This window comes from Vanellus vanellus (genome assembly GCF_965231255.1).
Source record: "Vanellus vanellus genome assembly, chromosome: 6".
Lineage (NCBI taxonomy): Eukaryota > Metazoa > Chordata > Aves > Charadriiformes > Charadriidae > Vanellus > Vanellus vanellus.
Window position 1 is genome coordinate 63,891,405 of NC_138911.1, and position 19,317 is coordinate 63,910,721.

The 19,317-nt window shown below is 35.1% G+C and overlaps 1 protein-coding gene across 1 annotated transcript in view; it reads right to left on the reverse strand.

The window, feature by feature from the left end:
* VRK1 (VRK serine/threonine kinase 1) overlaps positions 1–19,034 on the reverse strand; it is a gene marked incomplete at its 5' end in the record, with an annotated part of 29,660 nt that extends 10,626 nt beyond the window's left edge. The window contains 11 exons of the mRNA XM_082485584.1: positions 1,863–1,956; positions 6,258–6,436; positions 7,665–7,723; positions 8,774–8,894; positions 10,200–10,332; positions 11,329–11,421; positions 11,559–11,667; positions 12,671–12,758; positions 13,163–13,232; positions 17,153–17,208; positions 18,878–19,034. Of these exons, the coding sequence (XP_082341710.1) occupies positions 1,863–1,956; positions 6,258–6,436; positions 7,665–7,723; positions 8,774–8,894; positions 10,200–10,332; positions 11,329–11,421; positions 11,559–11,667; positions 12,671–12,758; positions 13,163–13,232; positions 17,153–17,208; positions 18,878–19,034 (1,159 nt within the window). The remainder of the gene's footprint in view (positions 1–1,862; positions 1,957–6,257; positions 6,437–7,664; positions 7,724–8,773; positions 8,895–10,199; positions 10,333–11,328; positions 11,422–11,558; positions 11,668–12,670; positions 12,759–13,162; positions 13,233–17,152; positions 17,209–18,877) is intronic.
* Positions 19,035–19,317: the final 283 nt, after the last annotated feature.

Here is a 19,317-nt window from a genome sequence, read left to right on the forward strand (position 1 = left end):
AATCATTTGATATGCTCCCCCCACTTGGTATTCATTACATTGGGTAGTATAAAGAAGTGAAATTAGAACCATTTCACCCGTAACTCTATTGACTTGGCAAGAGGAGGTCTAAATTTAAGCTTATGTCCATCACTTATTTAACCACTGGATGCTGAAAATATATATAAGCCTCCCAAATACCTTTACTTAACTGATGCTACCACTTGGATTGCAATTCCCCAAGTTCTTTTAGAACTCTGTCTATGAGAATTTCCAGTTAAAAAGTATTATAATTATAATATAAAATGAAAGTATATTCTGCTTATGTGTATCAAATCAAAACCAGAAAAAAGTCAGCTGTGTTAAATATTTTGTTAAAGTCTTAAATAAAATCGAAAATGCTAAAACTATGAATAAACATCAGTATCATATCAAATAATTGTATTTCCTTGAAAGAAAGTATAACCTAATTGACACTTTTTCAGCCACTGACAGACTAGAAAATTCATAATAAATTGAAGTCAACAATTCAAAAGGCATTCAAGTAAGAGAAATAATCACCAATTTTAATGATCAGAATTCTATAATGTGAACAGCTGAAAATGAACAGGGCAGTGTCACCTTCCAGAATAACATCAGCTTAACTACTTGTACTTTGCACCATTCTCTTTGAGTAAATATACTAGGGTAAATCCATAACTTACTCATAATATAACTGTGTTTGAAATGTTCTATTTTCCCATCCTACCATCCTCCTTCATCAAACCTTTTTTTTTTTTTAAACACGCAGATTTGTTTTGGAGTAGACTGCAGTGCTACTGTTTTATTATTTTTAGACTACGTGACCATGGACAACATCTAGTCTTTTACTTAAAAGTCTGAATCAAAAATTCTTTAGGAAAAATATCTTTGTAATTACTTGAATTCAGTTCACATCTACATGAAGGAATTAGAAGGTTAGATCCAGAAAACAGTTTGACTGGACACTCACAGTAAGCTTACCCTATACAGGTGTACTGAAGATTTCTGATCTTGGACTTAAAATAATCATACTTTATTTATCTGTCCATGACTTTTTCCAGAAAACACTGAAACTATGCCAAATTATCCAAAATGTAGCTTCAGCATTTTCTATCCTTATAGCTGATCCTTTCCTTGACTTTAAATACACTTGGCTTTTGGAAGCTGCTGCTGCTGCTGCTAGCCCCTGGCTTTAACACACTGTGATGAAGTCCTGAGGAGTCAGCATATTCTGACAGTGAATTGGACAAGACGAGAGGACAAAAATGAGAATGGAGGAGAGAATGAATAATGGCAAAAGAACAGGGTGCAACCACGAATTTTTATCCCCTAGCATTTCTACTAGCTTTAGGCAGCAAATAATTGGAGAGCATAACTTTCTTACACAGCAAGTTTAAATATTTCAATTTTATTAATCTAAAAAGAAATTATGAAAGATAAAAAGCACTTCAACTGCTAAAGGTAAATGATTGTATTGGGTATATGTGGCCATGTGGCAAGGTTTTGGTAAGCTGGAGTCAGCTACAGGGGTGGCCTCTTTGGGAAGAGTGATGTTCTGTGCCCAACAGCCCATTCCAGCTGGATCCAAAACAAACCCACCATAGGCCAAAGTTGAGCCCAATTTGTCTGTGGCACCTCTGGACAAGCTGGGAAGGAAAGTGAAAAACAGCAGAGGGAACACCAAGGTTAGAGGTGGAGGTAGTGCTCCACGGCAGTTGAGCAAATGTTCCCCATAGCTCATGGAGGACCATGAGAAGGAGACTGAGAAGGGGAGCGAGTAGCTGAGTGGAAGTTTGGCTCTTAGCCAGGATTAACCTACTACACCAGCACATGTGACTTTGAGAGAACAATCCTTGACTTACTAGAAGAAGTTGGTTTCTTTTTTTCTGGACTTCCTGTATCTTCCATTTCTGCTTCAGTGCTCTCACTGATTGCAGCTGCTGCCTTTCTTCTTTTCTGTGGGGGTGGGGGTGGGGGGGAAGGAAAAAGGGACAACTAAAGTCAAGAGCAGAAAAGACCACAGAAAGTAGAAAACATCTTATCTTCACAAGATATTCCCCAATTTTAAGCATTATTTCCTCATATATTATAAAATGTCTCCAGTTGTAGAGAAAATTTATTCATATATTAATGCAAGAACATTAGGCAATAGACAATCTTAAAGTTCAGTTCCCCTATCTGCAGATCACATTAGGAGTTGAAATTTTAATGTATGAAAACACAAGATTTTATGATCAAAACCTGTTTAGTTACATTGAATAACTGTTAACAAAGGAGCAATCTGAAAAATCTTAAAGAACACAGAAAAACATTTTATTCAAAGTTGATGTTAATTGTCTTTTTAAAAGCAATTACAGCTCAAAAAAATTCAAGTTTATCTGGATCCTTGCTTCTTAAGGCTTTCTTTGCACAGCTTTAAAGTAGCTAACACCCACTGACAGTACATTATTACTTTTTTCTAACAGCAACTATGGGTTCTGTTCCAAGGAGAGGTACTTGGGAAATCTGAACTCTATTCAAGGTACATTATCTTAAAACCTCTAAATGGATAGAAATGTTATTATCTGTGTGTTACAATTAATCTCACTATTGCAAAGTATTCTTATGGTGGTTATGGAAAGATTATTTCTTTAAAGCCACATGATTTTTGCAAAGGATGAGTTGACCTGTATCTGTATCAGACACAGAAGATAACTTTGATGAACACTGGAAGAGTTTACCTTTTCCTTTTTTTTTTTTTTTTAAAAATTATGTGAGACTAGAGCTTTACTAATACAGCTTTAAAAGTGGCTACAACTTCACATAGCTCATGAGAGAAGGGGAGAGTGCATTACATCTTTCCTTTCCAAAGTGTTGCTTCATGATTACCATCTAAACCCTGCTGGGCTGAACAGATTGGTTCGATAATTACATACAATAACTGCAGTGGGCAGGTAACCCTCAGCTGGCACAGGGCAGCTCCCCTGTGAGAACTTCCATATGCAAACTGCACTGATGGAGTGCATTAGGTACATCTTTCCTGCCGGTGCACAGGCCTGATTACCGCCAGCCAAGACTCCAAGGTTAGCATGTCAGCAGATTTGTGATGCATTAGGCAGGAATAAACACAGACACTTTTGTTCATTCTGACCAAAATTAAGGAGGACTATTTCAGCGCTGTACTGCTTTTATACAAGAGATAATGCATTCCTCCCAATTGTACTAGAAAACATTTTAAACGCTCATCAGAAAAACAGATATCCAATACATACTACACAAAAGCAAAATAGATTTATCCTGTTTCCAAGCTTATTTAATAAAAAGTGGTTTCTTAATCTTGATGCAGGTGAATTACATAGCAGTAGAAATCAGGCAGCATTCATCTGACAAAAGCAACACCTGCACATCTGAAGCTGAACATTAGAAGGAACCACAAATCACTAAGATCCATATTTTTCCAGTTTAGCTTACTCCCAATATTTCCCAGCAACTCCTCAGCACTAAACAAAAGTAACATGTGGTCCTTACCCTAAATAATTTAGTCAAGAGCTCCAGATACTTTGTTCAACACATGGTACTGTTAGTTTCTTGTTTTGCTAGAACTATTACAAAATACCACACACAAACCAACATGCATTTACTATACAGAAAAAAACAAAACAAAACAAAACCTCCAGCAGAACTGTGGATTGTGTTTCGTTTACTCATACATCTGGGGAAACTTGAGTCATGATGTAGAAAATAAAATGTTAACTTTTAATATAGCAGACATCTGTGAGTTTCAGCTAGATACCAATACTGAAAAGTGACAGAGATTCCAGAACAACCATGCTTATATGCAACATATAATGCACATCATGGCTCAATTAGCTATACGAGCTGAAAGCACAGAAGAATCCTACATTCTAAGAATTTATTTACACAGAAGCTAAAAATAGTCTCCTAGCTCTGAAACTGCATAACTTCAGAACACCAAATAACACTTTCGTAAAAGTATTATGGTAGACTGCCCCAGAGGAATTGAAGAGTAGGTGTCTTGAGACCTGTTGTGATTAGAAGAACAGTAGAGCCAAAATGCCATAAATACTCTACATTAGAGGTCACCATCTTCTCAAGGGTAGATGCCAGACTGCATTTTTCTTCTCCAAATTAGATATTAAGCATGCCAAAAGAAATTCAGCATGTGCTAGAAGATACTGGCTTTCAGAGGCAAGATGCTATTGATCAATTTTAAATTATCTTTATGGAAAGCAGTTTCTAACAGAGTTTGGAATTTGGAGCTTATCTTTAAAACCCTCAGTCATCAAGTTAAGCTTCCTGTCACAGCTGAAAGTACAAGTAATTTTAATTACCATTCTATGTTCTTCCTTTCTTCCTCTATGTATCCAAGTGTCCAGCTATTCTCAACTACACAACTCCTATTCCTGCTTTCCTAGCCTCTCATTAGTGTCTGACACCCTCTGGAAGAAAAACCTCATAGCCTGAATTCCCAAACGTATGTTCTGGGAAGGGAGACATCCTGCTGAAGACCCTCCTTCCATTCGTTCTTGAAGAAAACGGCAAAATATGCCCTTGGAAGAAAGACTGACACAATCTATTCTTCTACTCTAGCCTACACCACAGCTGTTACAAGGCCTAGAAAATCCAACATGGAAGGAAGAATCATCTGTCCTGGTACTTGGTCAAAAGCAAGCAGGTTATGTCAACCTGATTTCAAGCAAACAGTCTTATCCTGTCTGGACACTCTAGCAGTAGCTGGCATGAAGTAGCTACGTGAAGTCCACTGCAACGTGAAGCGGACAGCTGAAAGCACTTATTCAAACAGACCAGTAACACTCACTGTTTTACAAGTACTTGAACATACTTGTGAAAACTGAGCAAGCTGACCATGCACGTGGTTCCTCAAAGTAAAAAAAAAAAAAAAAAAAAAAAAAAAAAAAGAAACAATGTAAAAACTAACTCCTAATTGATGCTAGTAGGTATGAACCTATGGAAAAGTATTATCCCACCCTTCAGAAATGGTCTTGACTGATATTGGCTAAAGGAATAAGATTTTTGAAGTTTCATTCCATTGGAAATGTGCACCAGCCTTCTCTGCTGGACAAGGACATTAAAGGTCACAGATGTTGGCTCTGCAGCAGGCCAACGTATTCAGCAAAGAAACCAGCCAACCATTAAAAACAGATTTATTTTTTTTTCCCCAAAACACAGGTCTCAAACCATGTCGATCCACAGGGGGAACAGAAGAATTTATGCTAAAGAATTCGCCTTTTGGACAGATCTTTACACTCAGTTCGGCAGAAAATATTAATATAGAGACCATGGCTGTACAATTTTAGCCGAAGTAGTATTTACTGGACAAAATGAAGTAAGAAAAGGTGGACATATATCCTCAGAAGACTTTAAAATCCTACAGCTTTTTTTCTCTTCTGCTTTTTGCCCATCTTTAACACACTGCTGATCACGTCAGTAAGAAGGCAGAATTCTTGTATTATTATCCTGTATTATAATTCTCAGTTCCCTGGTTCATATTAAAGGAACCAATAAACTACCCACCTGTTATTAACAAATGCAAGTAAACAGGTAATAAATGCAGTTTGAAGTACAGGATAATATTTATTGTTCCATTATTTGACTATTTTTTATCGTTATTATAAACCATTTTAACATACACTTTCCCTAAGGCTTAGAAAGTTCTTATGCTGTACTCAAATGCGAGTCCAAACCTTGAGTTTAAGGCACCTTAAATACAAGGAATAAAATACCCCTAGCCAACCACTATAGTTAAGGCTCATAAATAACATATTAGATCACAGTGAATTCAATATGTGAATTCCAGAATCAAATACTTGGCATAAAGAGGTATACTTTAAACTAAGCTTTGAACTAGTCACGGAAAGGAAACATATGAAACAAAAACTAGACTTATTTTACCTTACATATATTTCGATCCACCTGGAGTTTTACCAATTTAAGGAAAATAAGTAAGTTAACTGAATGTTCATCTGTTCAAATGTCATTACAACTACATACACACAGTCTGTTATCCAAGGTATTATCCATTATGAAAAATGCATCATTCTATATTAAGTTTTAATAACAATTAGTGAAGTTAAATTAGAGAAACAACGCATAAGAGTAGGACTTAAACAAACATTTCACTATTTGCTTATTTCCTACTGGATGCAGTTATGACACCTACTTCCAATACCACTTTAACTCTTATTTAGCTAAAAAAAAATGCATTAAAAACTGACATAAATTATTAGAGTAAAAACCTTTTGCGTGGGATGTGTTTGCAAGTCTCCATTCTCTGACAAGCCAAAGTCAAGTACTCCATCATCTTTCTGCCCAATGGCCTTAAGACCTTGCAGAAGTATTTCTCGGAAATGCTGATAAACAGGTTTCTCTTCATAGCTCAGTAGCTTCACCTTTTCCATATATTTGGCTATTTCATCTAAAGAAATGGTACCTCCAATTATTTTTTATTTGAAAACATTTTAATCATTCACTTCTACCACAAAAGTCAGAAATTATGCATGCACCACTTACGCTATTTTTTGAAATGGTTATTTATAAACTCATAATTATGACTTTACTACAACACATTTTATAAAAAAGTTATACCAAAGTTCATTACCCAGTGATGCAGCATCACTCTTTGTTTTTTGGGTGTGTGGGTTTTTTTTGGTTTTTTTTTTTTTGTTTTTTTTTTTTTTTTTTTACATTCATTGCAAGAAAACAGTCAGTCGTAAAAAATTTAATAGGCCAATCTTCACCAATGAATGCTTGTTTACATTTCTTATGTCTATATTTAAAAATGTTGAAAAGGAAACTTGGTGTTACCGCAGAACTTCCATCAGTTCAAGACTGAAACATACATTAAAAAAATACATGAAATATTTGACCACTATAAAAACAGACAAGTCACACTTGACAAAGAAAACTCTCTTCTGATCACCAGGAGTAGCTGGAAATAACTAAATATTAAGTTTAAGATCCCAAGAAAGTGCATTTCTAATAGTCAGTTTTAACAAATTAAAAAAAAACCACTCAGCAAATCACCAATGACAAATAGAAATAATCTATACTTCAAGTTTCCATTACTTTGTATTTTGAATGTCTAAAATTCACTTGTGAAAAACAACTTACACATCTCGTGTTTGCAAATACTTAATACTGTCTTTAGCTAGAAGCAACACAGTGTCTGCAGTTCATATAACTGCAGCCAAAAAATAAAGAATCTAAACTTCTCTTAATCAACAATATAATTCATGTCAATTTGTTGCTGATAAAAGTAAGAAGAAAAATAGGTACAAATTTAAGTAAACAAGGAGGACTTAAAGAAGCAACAGATTAGAGTACAATGCCCGAGAGACACCTCTCAAGAAAAAAGCTGCAGACAGTCTGGTAACTCCTCACCTTTTGCAGCAACTTAATTGATCTGTTTTTATTTGAATACAGAGTAGCACAGCCTTCCCTTGTATACACTGGTATGCCCCACGTAAGTACAAATTTCAGAGCTCCTCGCCATTGTCTAAAGTCGTCTACAATTTGGTGATGGCACCCAAACAGACTGATAGATTTTATTATTTTAAAGAAAAAGGACATTCAAACAAATTATTAGAGAATGCTTACCACATGGTACAAAACAAAGTATTTTAAGTTAAAACAGCTCCTCTTACCTGGTTTATTTTTCCCAGGAAAGCATTTGTCCATCAGAACTGAAATATTATCTCTACATCTGAAAAACAAAATTATTCAAAACCATTGTTTCTTTCAAACTTTGAATCCTGCCCTGTTCTGATAAACTTCTGAAGTACCTAGCTCGGGCCACCATCACCGACAGGAAACACTACAAGATAAATCTTTCAAATGGCTTAGTACAGCCATTTGTTAGGAGTGTAGTACATTTGAGAACCTGATATATGCCAGAGAGGCTATCTGAAATATGGCAAGTTTTTGTTCAACAGTTTTTGGTTCTTACAAAAGCAAGCAAGTATAAGACTGAAGGAAAAGAACTGGTCCATTTTAATGCCTCACATACCAATGCTCTCACCTCTTCCTCTTAGAAGACTCTCTCTAGCTGGTATTATTCAGAGCAGATCCCCTACCAAAATAATAAGTGGGGGACAGGAGGAGGTCTTCACTAACATTGATGGAGGCCAAAGTGTTAAAAGTAGAGATAAGGAAGCTAGATAACAAATACTTGCTAATGAGACAGAAACTGCTGTGTCTTTACAGCTTTCTTCATAATAAATATCTGACAAGAGAGGGTTGAGTGGGGGTGTGGGGAAGACAAAGGAATGTAGCAGTGAGGGAGAAGGACAAAAAAATAATTAACGAAATCCTACATTAGTAGTCCTCCAGCTGCAATAATGCTCAAAGACATTTAAGATCCACCTTTAGCTCTCACCTCTGCCACTGACTTCAGAGCACGGTGTTATAAAGGCTACTTATACTCCATGCTTCTCTTTCTGTAAAGCAGGACTAATGGTTACCTGCATACTGATAAGAGTGGTTTTTGTCTTAACCACAGTACTCTAAAGTGACAATACTTTGGTGGATAAATAAGCATCTCACATATGCAGAAGACAACAGTAGGACAGTACAAGTAAAGTTTAGTTACAAGCGAAGGATACGTGAGACACTATGAAGAGAAACTGGAGGGTATACAATACAATAGCCTACTCGCCAAAAGAGAACATACTGAAAGTACAAAGCATTTCTACATTATGAAATTTTCATGCCTATTTTCAATTTCAAAAAAGAAAGAAAACAAGTAGTTTCTCACCTGATTTTTGAGTCTCTGACAAAATTTGGATCTTTCAAATTATCCTCCCACGGTAGATGGCCACTAAGCCAATGAATCATACAGTAACCCAAGATCTCCAGATCACCGCGTCTCGATGGTGCTAAATACATATGCACACATAAAAAAAGAACCATGAGAGCAGCTAATAAAGCACACACAGTATAACAACAGTTAAAATTTGTAAATATGTTAAGAAAATAGAAAGCCAATGCTAAAAATGTAACACTACTGTATCTAATACTTATTTATTTTAGTGTGAAAGCAAGGAAGAAAAATATATTGTTCCTACATCTGGAAGGATAACTTCATTTTTAAGTCCTTTTTTAATCCCTTTCTTTTACTCAAGGACATGACACGCTGCAGTTATCCCAATTTGGGAAGCTTTTTAAGTACTCAGATTGTGGAAAAAATAGAGCAAGTTAGTGAGGTGATTGACTTTCTGTTCAAAACAGTTTTTACTTTCCTTCTGCTATAAAAAGGTAATAGTGCTGAAACCCCACCTCCTGAAACAAAAGTATTCCACGATGCTAAAATATTTTATGTGGCCTGAAAACTGAACAGAGGACAATAACAGATCAGATCTCTATGCCCTACCAAAAAAAAAAAATCCCCACCCCAAAAAAAGCCAACCACCCACATGCACATTGGCCACAGACTACATTATAAACAGGCAAATCAAGTCATCTTTGTTCATGTTCAGTTTTAAGCACAGGTGCAACAGTTCATCCTGAAGTAAATAATAATTTTCAACAACGGATATTTTTGCAAGACATGATTAATAAAACCAAATTTAAGAACGAACAAAATAAAATTGGTGTTCACTACAAATGCTCAGAGTTTAATCAGACATAGACCTGTCCTTTTCGTGTTCAACCTTTTCTCACTTCTTGCCTTTTGGTGTTCAGTGACTATAGGCATAATCACGAATAAAATTTCATTATTAAATGAAGTTTTGTTTAAAAATCTTCTACATATCAAGCAGTCTACAAGATAAAGAATATTGTACATCTTTGCCAAATATTAAGGAACAACGTTCACACTGATAGCAGAAACTATTTATCTCCTGAAAACAGGGCCTGTTTTCCTATCAAGATCTCATAAGCACTATTCCATTTCTACTCAGTTAATAAAAACCAATACACTCAACATCTTAATAGTCTTTATAAATTAAGGAACACTATTTAAGAAAGTTACATTAAAAACACAGTAAATTAATATCAAAGTAAAAGTTAGTAAATAGAAAGAAAAAAAGAAAAATGCCAGCATAGTCCATAGAGAAGAAAAAACATTTTTATACATTTGGAAACCTAGTTGTTTACAAAACTCAATGCAGCAAATAAAGTCTTCTGTGTTTATAAAAAGGATGCACAAATGCCTATTGCTGAGAACAGTTTTACATACTTACCCACGCCCTTGTGTGCATCGATACTGGTATATTCAATAGTTCCGTCATGACACCTTTTAGGATCTTCTTTATATACTTTGTGAACTCCTTCAGGACAGTATCGGAAGGAAAGTCCATAATCCACCAAGTACACCTAGTAATTTCCACAAAGAATTAAAGATTAAAGAACTATAAATACAAAAAATACACAAATAATAAATGTAACTTCCAACCATTCTTGTAACTTCTTAAAAGGTATTATAAACAGTGAGGTTTTTGACTCTAAATGATCCTTTCTTCAGTGCTTTATTGAGATTACTACATATGATTTGAAAAAAATGTGTCAGACCGGTTTTGTTGTTTTCCATACAGCAGTCTGATCTGGAAGTAATTTCTTGCTGATGCAGAGGACACATACAGTAAAATAGTCAGTTATTACCAGTAAGGTTAAGCGAAAAAAAAAAATAGAAGAGAGACGTAATGTTCATAGGGGTATAAATACACTTACTGTCCTATCCTCTTTAAAGTCAGCTGTCCCATTTGAACATTACTACATAGTATGACTTCTCACTAACACTACAGTTACTTTAAGAGAACTAAGATTATTTTCCTTATTTTGTGATCCAAAACATTGGGGCAAGAAGACATGCATAATTCTGAAATTCTAATATGCATTGTTTGAATAGTAAAGAGAGTTAAAAATGCTGAAAAATGAAAGACTTCTGTAAATCAAGTGGAACAATCAACACTTTAAAGACCAATTTTTCCAAGTAGCAGAACACTTATCTGATGAATTTCTCAAACAAAGGAATAAGATAACAATGCAGACAGGCAAACATAATTTACCAGTGTGCTATATAATTTTAAGCTTCCACCTGCAAATACCTATTTGTGAGTCTTTTTTTTTTTTTTTTTTTCAATCTTAAGAATTTCTCTGGAATATTATTTAGGCCAAATAGTCAATTTGATAACTGTCCAGCAAAATGCATAAAAAAATAGTAGAATATTAACTAGATACAAATGTCAAGCAGAAATAATGTTACCATATACATTCTTAAAAATGAACTTCTGCTAGATTTCACAGTTTCAAAGCACTTGTGTTGTCAAATAGAAGGTTTAAAACACGAGGAATAAAATGCATCAGAAATACCTGATTAGGGTTCTTGTAACTCGTAAGAAGGTTTGACGCCTTGATATCTCCATGCACATATTCATGCTCATGGATGTATTCCAGAATATCAAGCTAACAAAACAAAATAGTCATATAAATGCAGTACCCAGGTCCACCCAGCAGAGGACCTGTACTCAGCACAAAAGTGTGATTTACCCGAAAGACATACACGGGAAAGCAGATTGTAAAAATATATCTTTTAAACTTACTATTCTCAGGCCTAATTGTAGTACAGTTTTATGGGGAAATCGCTTTGCATTCTCTTCATACATTTTCTGAAGATCTCTGCCAAATCGGTCCATTATCATAAATCGATAACTAATTCAAGGGAAAAAAAAAAAAAAAAAAACAAACAACAAAACAGCAAACTTACTGAACTGTACTTAGCAAAGTGCTTTACCTATGTGTTAATTGTACAAATCACTGATTGAAAACATCTCTCAAAAGATAAACTGCCGGTACATAGAAAACAAATATGTGGGAAATAGTTGACTTTTTTTTTTAACGTTGTACCTCAATTCTTAACTTTTTTACATCAGCTAGTCAAAAGTTTGTCCATCAAAAGAACTGTTCTTTATTCCTGACTAGTTATGCAAGTATAACAAGTACCCTGACCAGAGAGCTACTAAAACTCCTTTGCAGCATAGCTGTTTAGAGAAAGCCCAATGGGAAACAAGGATTGTTACATAAACAGACATAACATTCAAGACCAACTGACAAAAACGTTTCATGACAAGGAACAATACTAAAAACTATCCCCAGACTGAAGACAAATCTAAAATGAGACTAGCGATTATTCTAGCTCCCAGATTAAGAAAAAAAAAAAAAACAAAAACAACCAACCAAAAAACAAACATATATCCCCAGGGAAAATAAAATAGATTTAGAGAGAACACGAAGACCTTCATATGTATGAGTGAAGTGAAAATACTCTAAGTGCACACCACACCAAAAGAAAAACTTAAAAAGTAGTCATATTAGTCAAGGACATACATTAGAAGTCAACTTTATTTTAATTCAAATAGGACAAGCTTCTAAACTACGTATGTATAGCATCACAGTATTGCAGCAACATTCAAGACAAATGAAAACTAAATCACAAAGAACGTAATAGACACAAATACGAGTAACAAACAGAGTACAGATAAATGTACCTATTCATCTATTCCTTAAATATACCCTGTTATGAACATGAAACTTTGTAGCAGAAATGAACATGAAGATAGGTGGAAAATACATCTTATGAAGTAAATTAGGTTAAAAGGGATAGTGGCTGTGGATGAAATAAATCCCAGTATATGCCAACAAAAGATATATTCACCTGTTTCCATTTTTTTCATGCAAGCCAGAACCCCAATACCTTGGTACACCTAAATATTTCAGTTTATGAGACTTAGTCCACTTCTGAACTGAAAATATAAATAAAGACAAATTAATGAATTTGCATCAGCAAAGACTTACAAAAAAAGGGAGTACTCACATTGCTTAAAGTATTTGCACACATGTGAGCTGCATATTTCATGGAAACTTGTATGCAAAGTATGCAAAGTATACTGGAAAGTTAATGATGCATCCGTCATAGGGACAGAGATGCAACTAAAGTTTCAATTTAGACAATACCATCAACACAACTATAAAGAACATCTTACCAAAAATGCGTAATTTTACTATATGTCTGAATCAGATTTCAATAATTCAGAAATAATTTTGAAAATTACCTAAAAAGATTCCCTTAAAGTTTGACCTTACTCCTGTAGGCTCTATTTTCCTAAATGCTTGTAGGTCATTAAAAACATTTTAATAGACTGCTTACTTTCATCTGGCTTAGCAGCTCGCATGTAGAACTTTAACTCAGTAAAAAGAGGTCCATTCTGGCTGGGTTCCTTTAAGACAATTTAAAATTAGTTAAAAACTGCTGTGTTAATGCCTAATAATTATCAAAAGCTCACAAAACGTAACATTCACCCTATAAAAACATATTCTCCCTGAAATACTCTACCCAGTGCTGATAAACACAAACATAAGGTATTTCAGTTCCATTTTATAGGGACAAATCTACAGCAACCACATATTGCAAGTAAAGTGCAAGAAAGAAACTGGTTCGAAAACACCAAAGCTTTGCAGTACTGCAAGAATTGCAAATGGGCAAGTACCTTGACTCTACATTTCCAGAATGTAGAGCAGAAAAAAAACCAAACTGATTTCAACTCTTGCAATTTTTAAGTGATTGATTTTGAGATAAGCTTAAGTAATTTGTTTTAGTCTAGTTACTCATATATGTCCACATTCATTCTATATCAGTAAAAATAGCCGTTTTGGAATATCCTATGCTTTAAAAAAAACTAACAAAAAAAAATTATTACTAGCAAAGAAACCCAGAAAGAATACAATCACATGATATTAGCAAAAGATCCAAGATACATAATGTTAATCTTAAATGGTTTTCATTGTAACTTTTAAATGTAGACGCAGAAAACTGCTAAAGGCCAGACTGTACCACTCAGCTAACAGAGGTTTACTGCTGCCCGACATTAACAAATGTAAAGAGATCAAACACACTGATGAACGTGGGCTCTAGCGTGTGTCCGATGTATTGGCTCAGAGGCAAAGTAGGAGGGCTGGTGAGAATGAGGGCAGATACCAGCTTAGGCACCATTCCTGGGCCTGGGCGCTCGATTACAAAGGTACTGCCTATCTCTGCCTCACTTTCTCCAGCAGCATTGACCTGATAAACAACAGAGCCGAGACAACAGTTTTCTGGCCCCTCCTCGGGAGACCAACAGTCAGACTTAAGCCATGAACCAGAAAAAAGGAGTCAACTAGACCAACTGATAAACACACATAAACTTTGGTACATGCATATTTACTTTCATTTAGTTCATTTATCCACTATGGACAACAAATTAGACTATATATACAGAGAAGGGTTAAGTAGCTGAATTCTTATACTGCAGTTATCTCAAATAAACATTACTTAAGCTATTCACTTGTTTCTGTATAGCATAATCCATTAATACTCTAACTTAATTAGAATATAAATAATAAATATTATTTTGATTCAATTTACATAGGTTTGAAGAATGTTATTGTCTTACTGAAACACAGCAAAAAACTGTAGGTGTTAAAAATTCTTAAAATATTTATCTTTGAATAAATTATTCCGCAAAAAATTATGTCTCAGTGCTGAAAAAAAGATATATATTTCTTGAGTCAGAGCAAATGCTGAAAATCTGGTATCTTTTCATACTTGAGGGGATGGATAAATGATTTAGCCACTAAACATCTTCATGTTGACTATGAAGCTGTTTCCCCATAATACCATTAATTCTACATACAGATAAATAAACGCATACGCTATGTTAAAAAGGCTCATGTAAGGATGTCCAATATTTGCCATACTAGTCATCTTGTATGCTAAACCCAGAAAGACTTCAAACATAAATTTCTACAACTTTATGCCCAGAGTCATTCTAAACACATGATTTGGAAAACTGAAATTAAAGTCTAATTAGAAAAGATATCATAATGAAAGAGATTATGGAGGAGTACGTGTCGAAAGCCAATAAATTTCTTTAAGTAGTATTTTAAGAATTCTGATCTTTTTCAGTCAGCAATTTAATGAAGTGTTATTAAAGTCTGCATCTACTCCTGAACAATGACATCTGAAAGGTCCACATGTTAAAAAGCATTTCCTTTTTTACTAAAAACTGTGATTCATTTCATACTGCTCAGACATCAATACTATGAGGATATGTCAAAGACTAAGCCAATTTCCATCCCGCTTTAATAGCTTAATTTGAAGAACATTACTGCAGAAGCACATATTTTGTTAAACACTAATAATTGTTCAAAGCTGTTAACCACTTTGCTTCAGCTGATGGACCAACTAGAATTCACCCAGGCATCACAAAATAGGCCCTTATCTGTGGTTCTGTAATACTAGACTGTAGAGCCATGATACGTTACGGGTCATTTGTGAGGGCAGCACAAGGACTGGGGCTACTCTTTATTGCCATAAAGACAAACTTATAAAAGACAAATTAAAAGTGAGCAGTCATCTGGGAGATTAGTTATGGAGGTATTTACAAATTGCTGCAACAAAGTGAATCTAGCATAAAAGCAACCCAGAACTTACAGCAGCTCTTCTATTCAGAGCCTAAAGTGGCAGAGGAGAGAAGCAGATGGACAGGCCTCAAACTCAAGGAAAGAGGAGGATACCAATTACACACAGCATAATATAATGCATAGCTGACAATTTTCCAAGCAAGTCAAACTGGATTCTTCTATGAAAATTAAAGGGCACTCTGGTTCCTGATCAGTCCAAACTCATCAGGAGCCAGCAATTAGGAGCCAATGCCTCTTCTAGGCAAGCCACTGCTGATAACCCGAGTGTCTGTTATCTACTTCTAACAGGCCACAGCATAATGAACTGCCCCACACTCGATGGCACAGGTTGGACGTACAAAAGCAGGTTGCCACCATGCAAGAGCTGCAGGCTGGGACTCTTGATCTATATGGAATTCCTGCCCGTAAACACCTAAGGCAGCAGCAGTACGCTGATCTTGAAAGTGTGGTCATTTGGCACTTCTCCCGTGAATGATGCTTTTTTCAGCAAGTGGCAATGTTTCAGAAAGAGGATCATCACAAACAGTATCTTGGGGTGTCTGAACAGTATCAAAATCAGTACTCTAGAATTTCCCTAGAAATTTAATCACAGATATAAATATCAAGATTAAAGGCACACACTAATTAAAGTGTATTTTATTCTAAATTAGCCTGACCATACTTTTATTATTATTTAACATTTTTAACAAATGTTAAAAGTATTAACATATTTACATAAGCGGCCAGCTATTGCGGTAAAGCATTTCAGTACTGCCATATAGTTTAATAAAATAAAAGACTAAAACATTGCAGTTCGGAACTGTGCTGAAGAACTATTATTTTACAACTTGAAGTTCTTGTACAGTTTTCTGTTATTTGCCACAGGACCAGAAGTACCACCATGATAATGAACAGTCTGAATCTCCTATGGATATTCCTATATTCCCAGGTTTTTTACTAAGACTTTACCAGGGAATCATGTGTAATAGTAGGATCTATACAGGGTAATCTAACAAAATTAAGGTGTAATTTATTTTTTCTTAAAGAAGAGGATATTACAGCCATACCAAGTTAAATAAATCTTTTTTTATTTTAAGATTAAAAACATAAGAAAAATTCAACAAATAAAAAGAATTTGCTGATTTGCTACAATGAGCTATCAACAATGCTTTTTCTTCTCCCTAATTATTAGGTTAAAAAAATTATGTGCCAGTGCCGTTTTAATTCAGTGGGAATTAGGATATGTATGTATTTTATGATAGAACATTTAAAGGCCTTTATATCTGTGGGGATGTCAGGAATCAAAGTTTTGCTGTTTCTACTCCCAAGCCATCTGTCAGCTTAACAACATCCAGTGGTGAGCAACAGTTCACATAGACTCACTGTTGAATCACAGAAATTCTCCAAAAGCTAGCCAGATTTCATTCATTTTGTGATATTTGGGCTGTTTACAGGAAGCAGCAAATGACACAGAATCTGATCTATTTCATGAACCTTTATCAGCTTCCCTGATGTTCCACCCTCATACATTAGAAGTCTCAATTCTAAGCAGTGTTCCTCTGTATCACCACAATTACTTTTATTTTAAACAGCACTATGGAATTGTGTTATTTTCAGTCAGAAGATGTTTTAAATTACACATGCTATTCTAGAACAAACATTTTCAAATTGTGAAGTAAAGATTCAAATTGTCTCTTACCACTTTTGCAACATAAGGTGCATCGCTGCCAACTGACTTTGAGGAATTAACATCAGCTGTTAAAAGGGAAGCATTTATTAGTAGTATGAGAGGGAACTGTCACAAAACATACACTTATTTACTATGCAGCATGGACAAACAAACAACAAAGCAATTAAGTACTGACATGAATATATATCAGTACCTTAGACTTTGGTAAGAGAACTACTCTATATGGCAAGACTAGTCTACATGGATACGGTCTTGCATTCTCCCATCTGCTTGAGGAATACAGGCAGTTTACTAAATAAAGGAGTTGTTCCTTCTTATTCAATAACTTTTTCCTAGTCAATAGCTTTTCTTTCATTTTCTAGGACTGATGAAAATGTTGTGGACATGAAGATGAAAAACACATTCTCTCTACTATTTTGCCATGCCACATATCCAAAAGTGACTTTTTGTCGCTACTAAGCTGTTGATATTTGTGACAAAAGGACATACAGGTATAAAGGGCATCAAGTTAGGCAAGCACAAAGTACAGGAACAGTCAGGAGCACAGCTTTGTGCAAATGATGGGGAAACAGAGAGCCAGCTTTGGCTTGAACAAAGCAAGAATTCTTAACACGAAGGACTACACAATTTAAGTGAGCTAGAACTCCAGTCTCAGTAAATTTAGTAGCTCATTGAGCAAGGCTGAGTAAGTACTAGAGAGCTTCTTTGGCACAAAGCCACCCACTGGTCTTGTTTTTCTTCTTAATCCACTTATACTGCAAGTCTGTTCATTTTAAAAGCGGGATAGATTATTCTTTTTTTTTTTTTCAACTCGGTATGAATTCAGTGCAACTTTTTCACTAACAGGAGGAAGACCACAAATGCATAGCAAAAGAAAACCTTATCATCATGATCACGTTAACTTTCATACCTTCAAAATTGTTTGGAAAATGAGTAGGGGCAATCAAGGTTTTTAGTTCCCTGAGGTATCCTCAAGATCTCTCTTATCCATTCATCTGTTCAAATAACTAAGTATGGAATGCTATCCATTAACGTTTTTCTTTGAATTCAACAAACAGCATTGCAAAACAAGATCTGTGCTGATGCTTTAAACTGAAGTCCGAGATTTCAATTTGTTTTGAGCATTGGTTACATAAAAAAAAAAAGTACCTGAGTTATGTCAGAAGTTCACAAGGCAATGAAAAAGTCAAAAACAGCACCAAAGTGAAAACCAGCCAAAGTACTGCTGATCAGTAGCCTCCATAGAATATGCTTAGACAGCTTCAGTTCAAAATTTGTGATATTAGGACACTCATGCAAAAAGTCCTTTCTTTAGGCCAGACCAAAAATAAAATTTAAATAAATACTGAACTATCCTTTCACTGTTAAAAGTAATAAAGATTAGACGTGGCCTTGGGCAACCTGGTCTAGTGGGAGGTGTCCCTGCCTATGGCAGGGGGGTTGGAACTCAATGATCCTAGGTCCTTTCCAACATAAACCATTCTATGATTCTATGATTTTTGGTTTTAAAAATGAACAAACTACCACCAGAATCTCAAACAACCACAGCTCTTACAATGATCATTTGCCCACTCTTGTTTTTTTCCAACACCATGAACCAAGCCCAGGTTCTATTAAAAAAGATCACTTGAAGATACTCCAAGTTTCTAACTTTGGGTCAATTCTCATTGCTTTGAGTAAGGATAAACATCTTGCTCTTCATTTTGAAGAATTATCAAAGATAATTATACTTACCAAGGTATAGGCGTCCAAAGCCCCCTTGCCCTATAGGGACACCTAATTTCCATTCTTTTCTTGATGTATCCGCTAGAACCTCCCCCAGAGCAAACACTTCAGCAAGTTTCCTTTTTGCAGGGGCTCTTTTTCCAGTAGTCTTCTTATTATATGGCATTTTCCCTGGAGGGAGGGGGAGGAAGGGAAGGAAAAATAATAATAAAAAAAGCATAGGTTACTTGCTGCCCAGACTTATTTTATGTAGAAATCTGTTAGAAACATGAAAAAGTATGGATTCTTTTAATTTCTTTTAAGTTTTAATTTGTTACTACAGAGATACTCTAAAAGAAATACAGTAAGTAGTTTCATTGCATGAATTCTAAGGGAGAAACAACTAATCTTTCCTGGCATCAAAAAATTTTGACAGCAAAAATCTTCACAAAAGAAATATATTAGAAGAC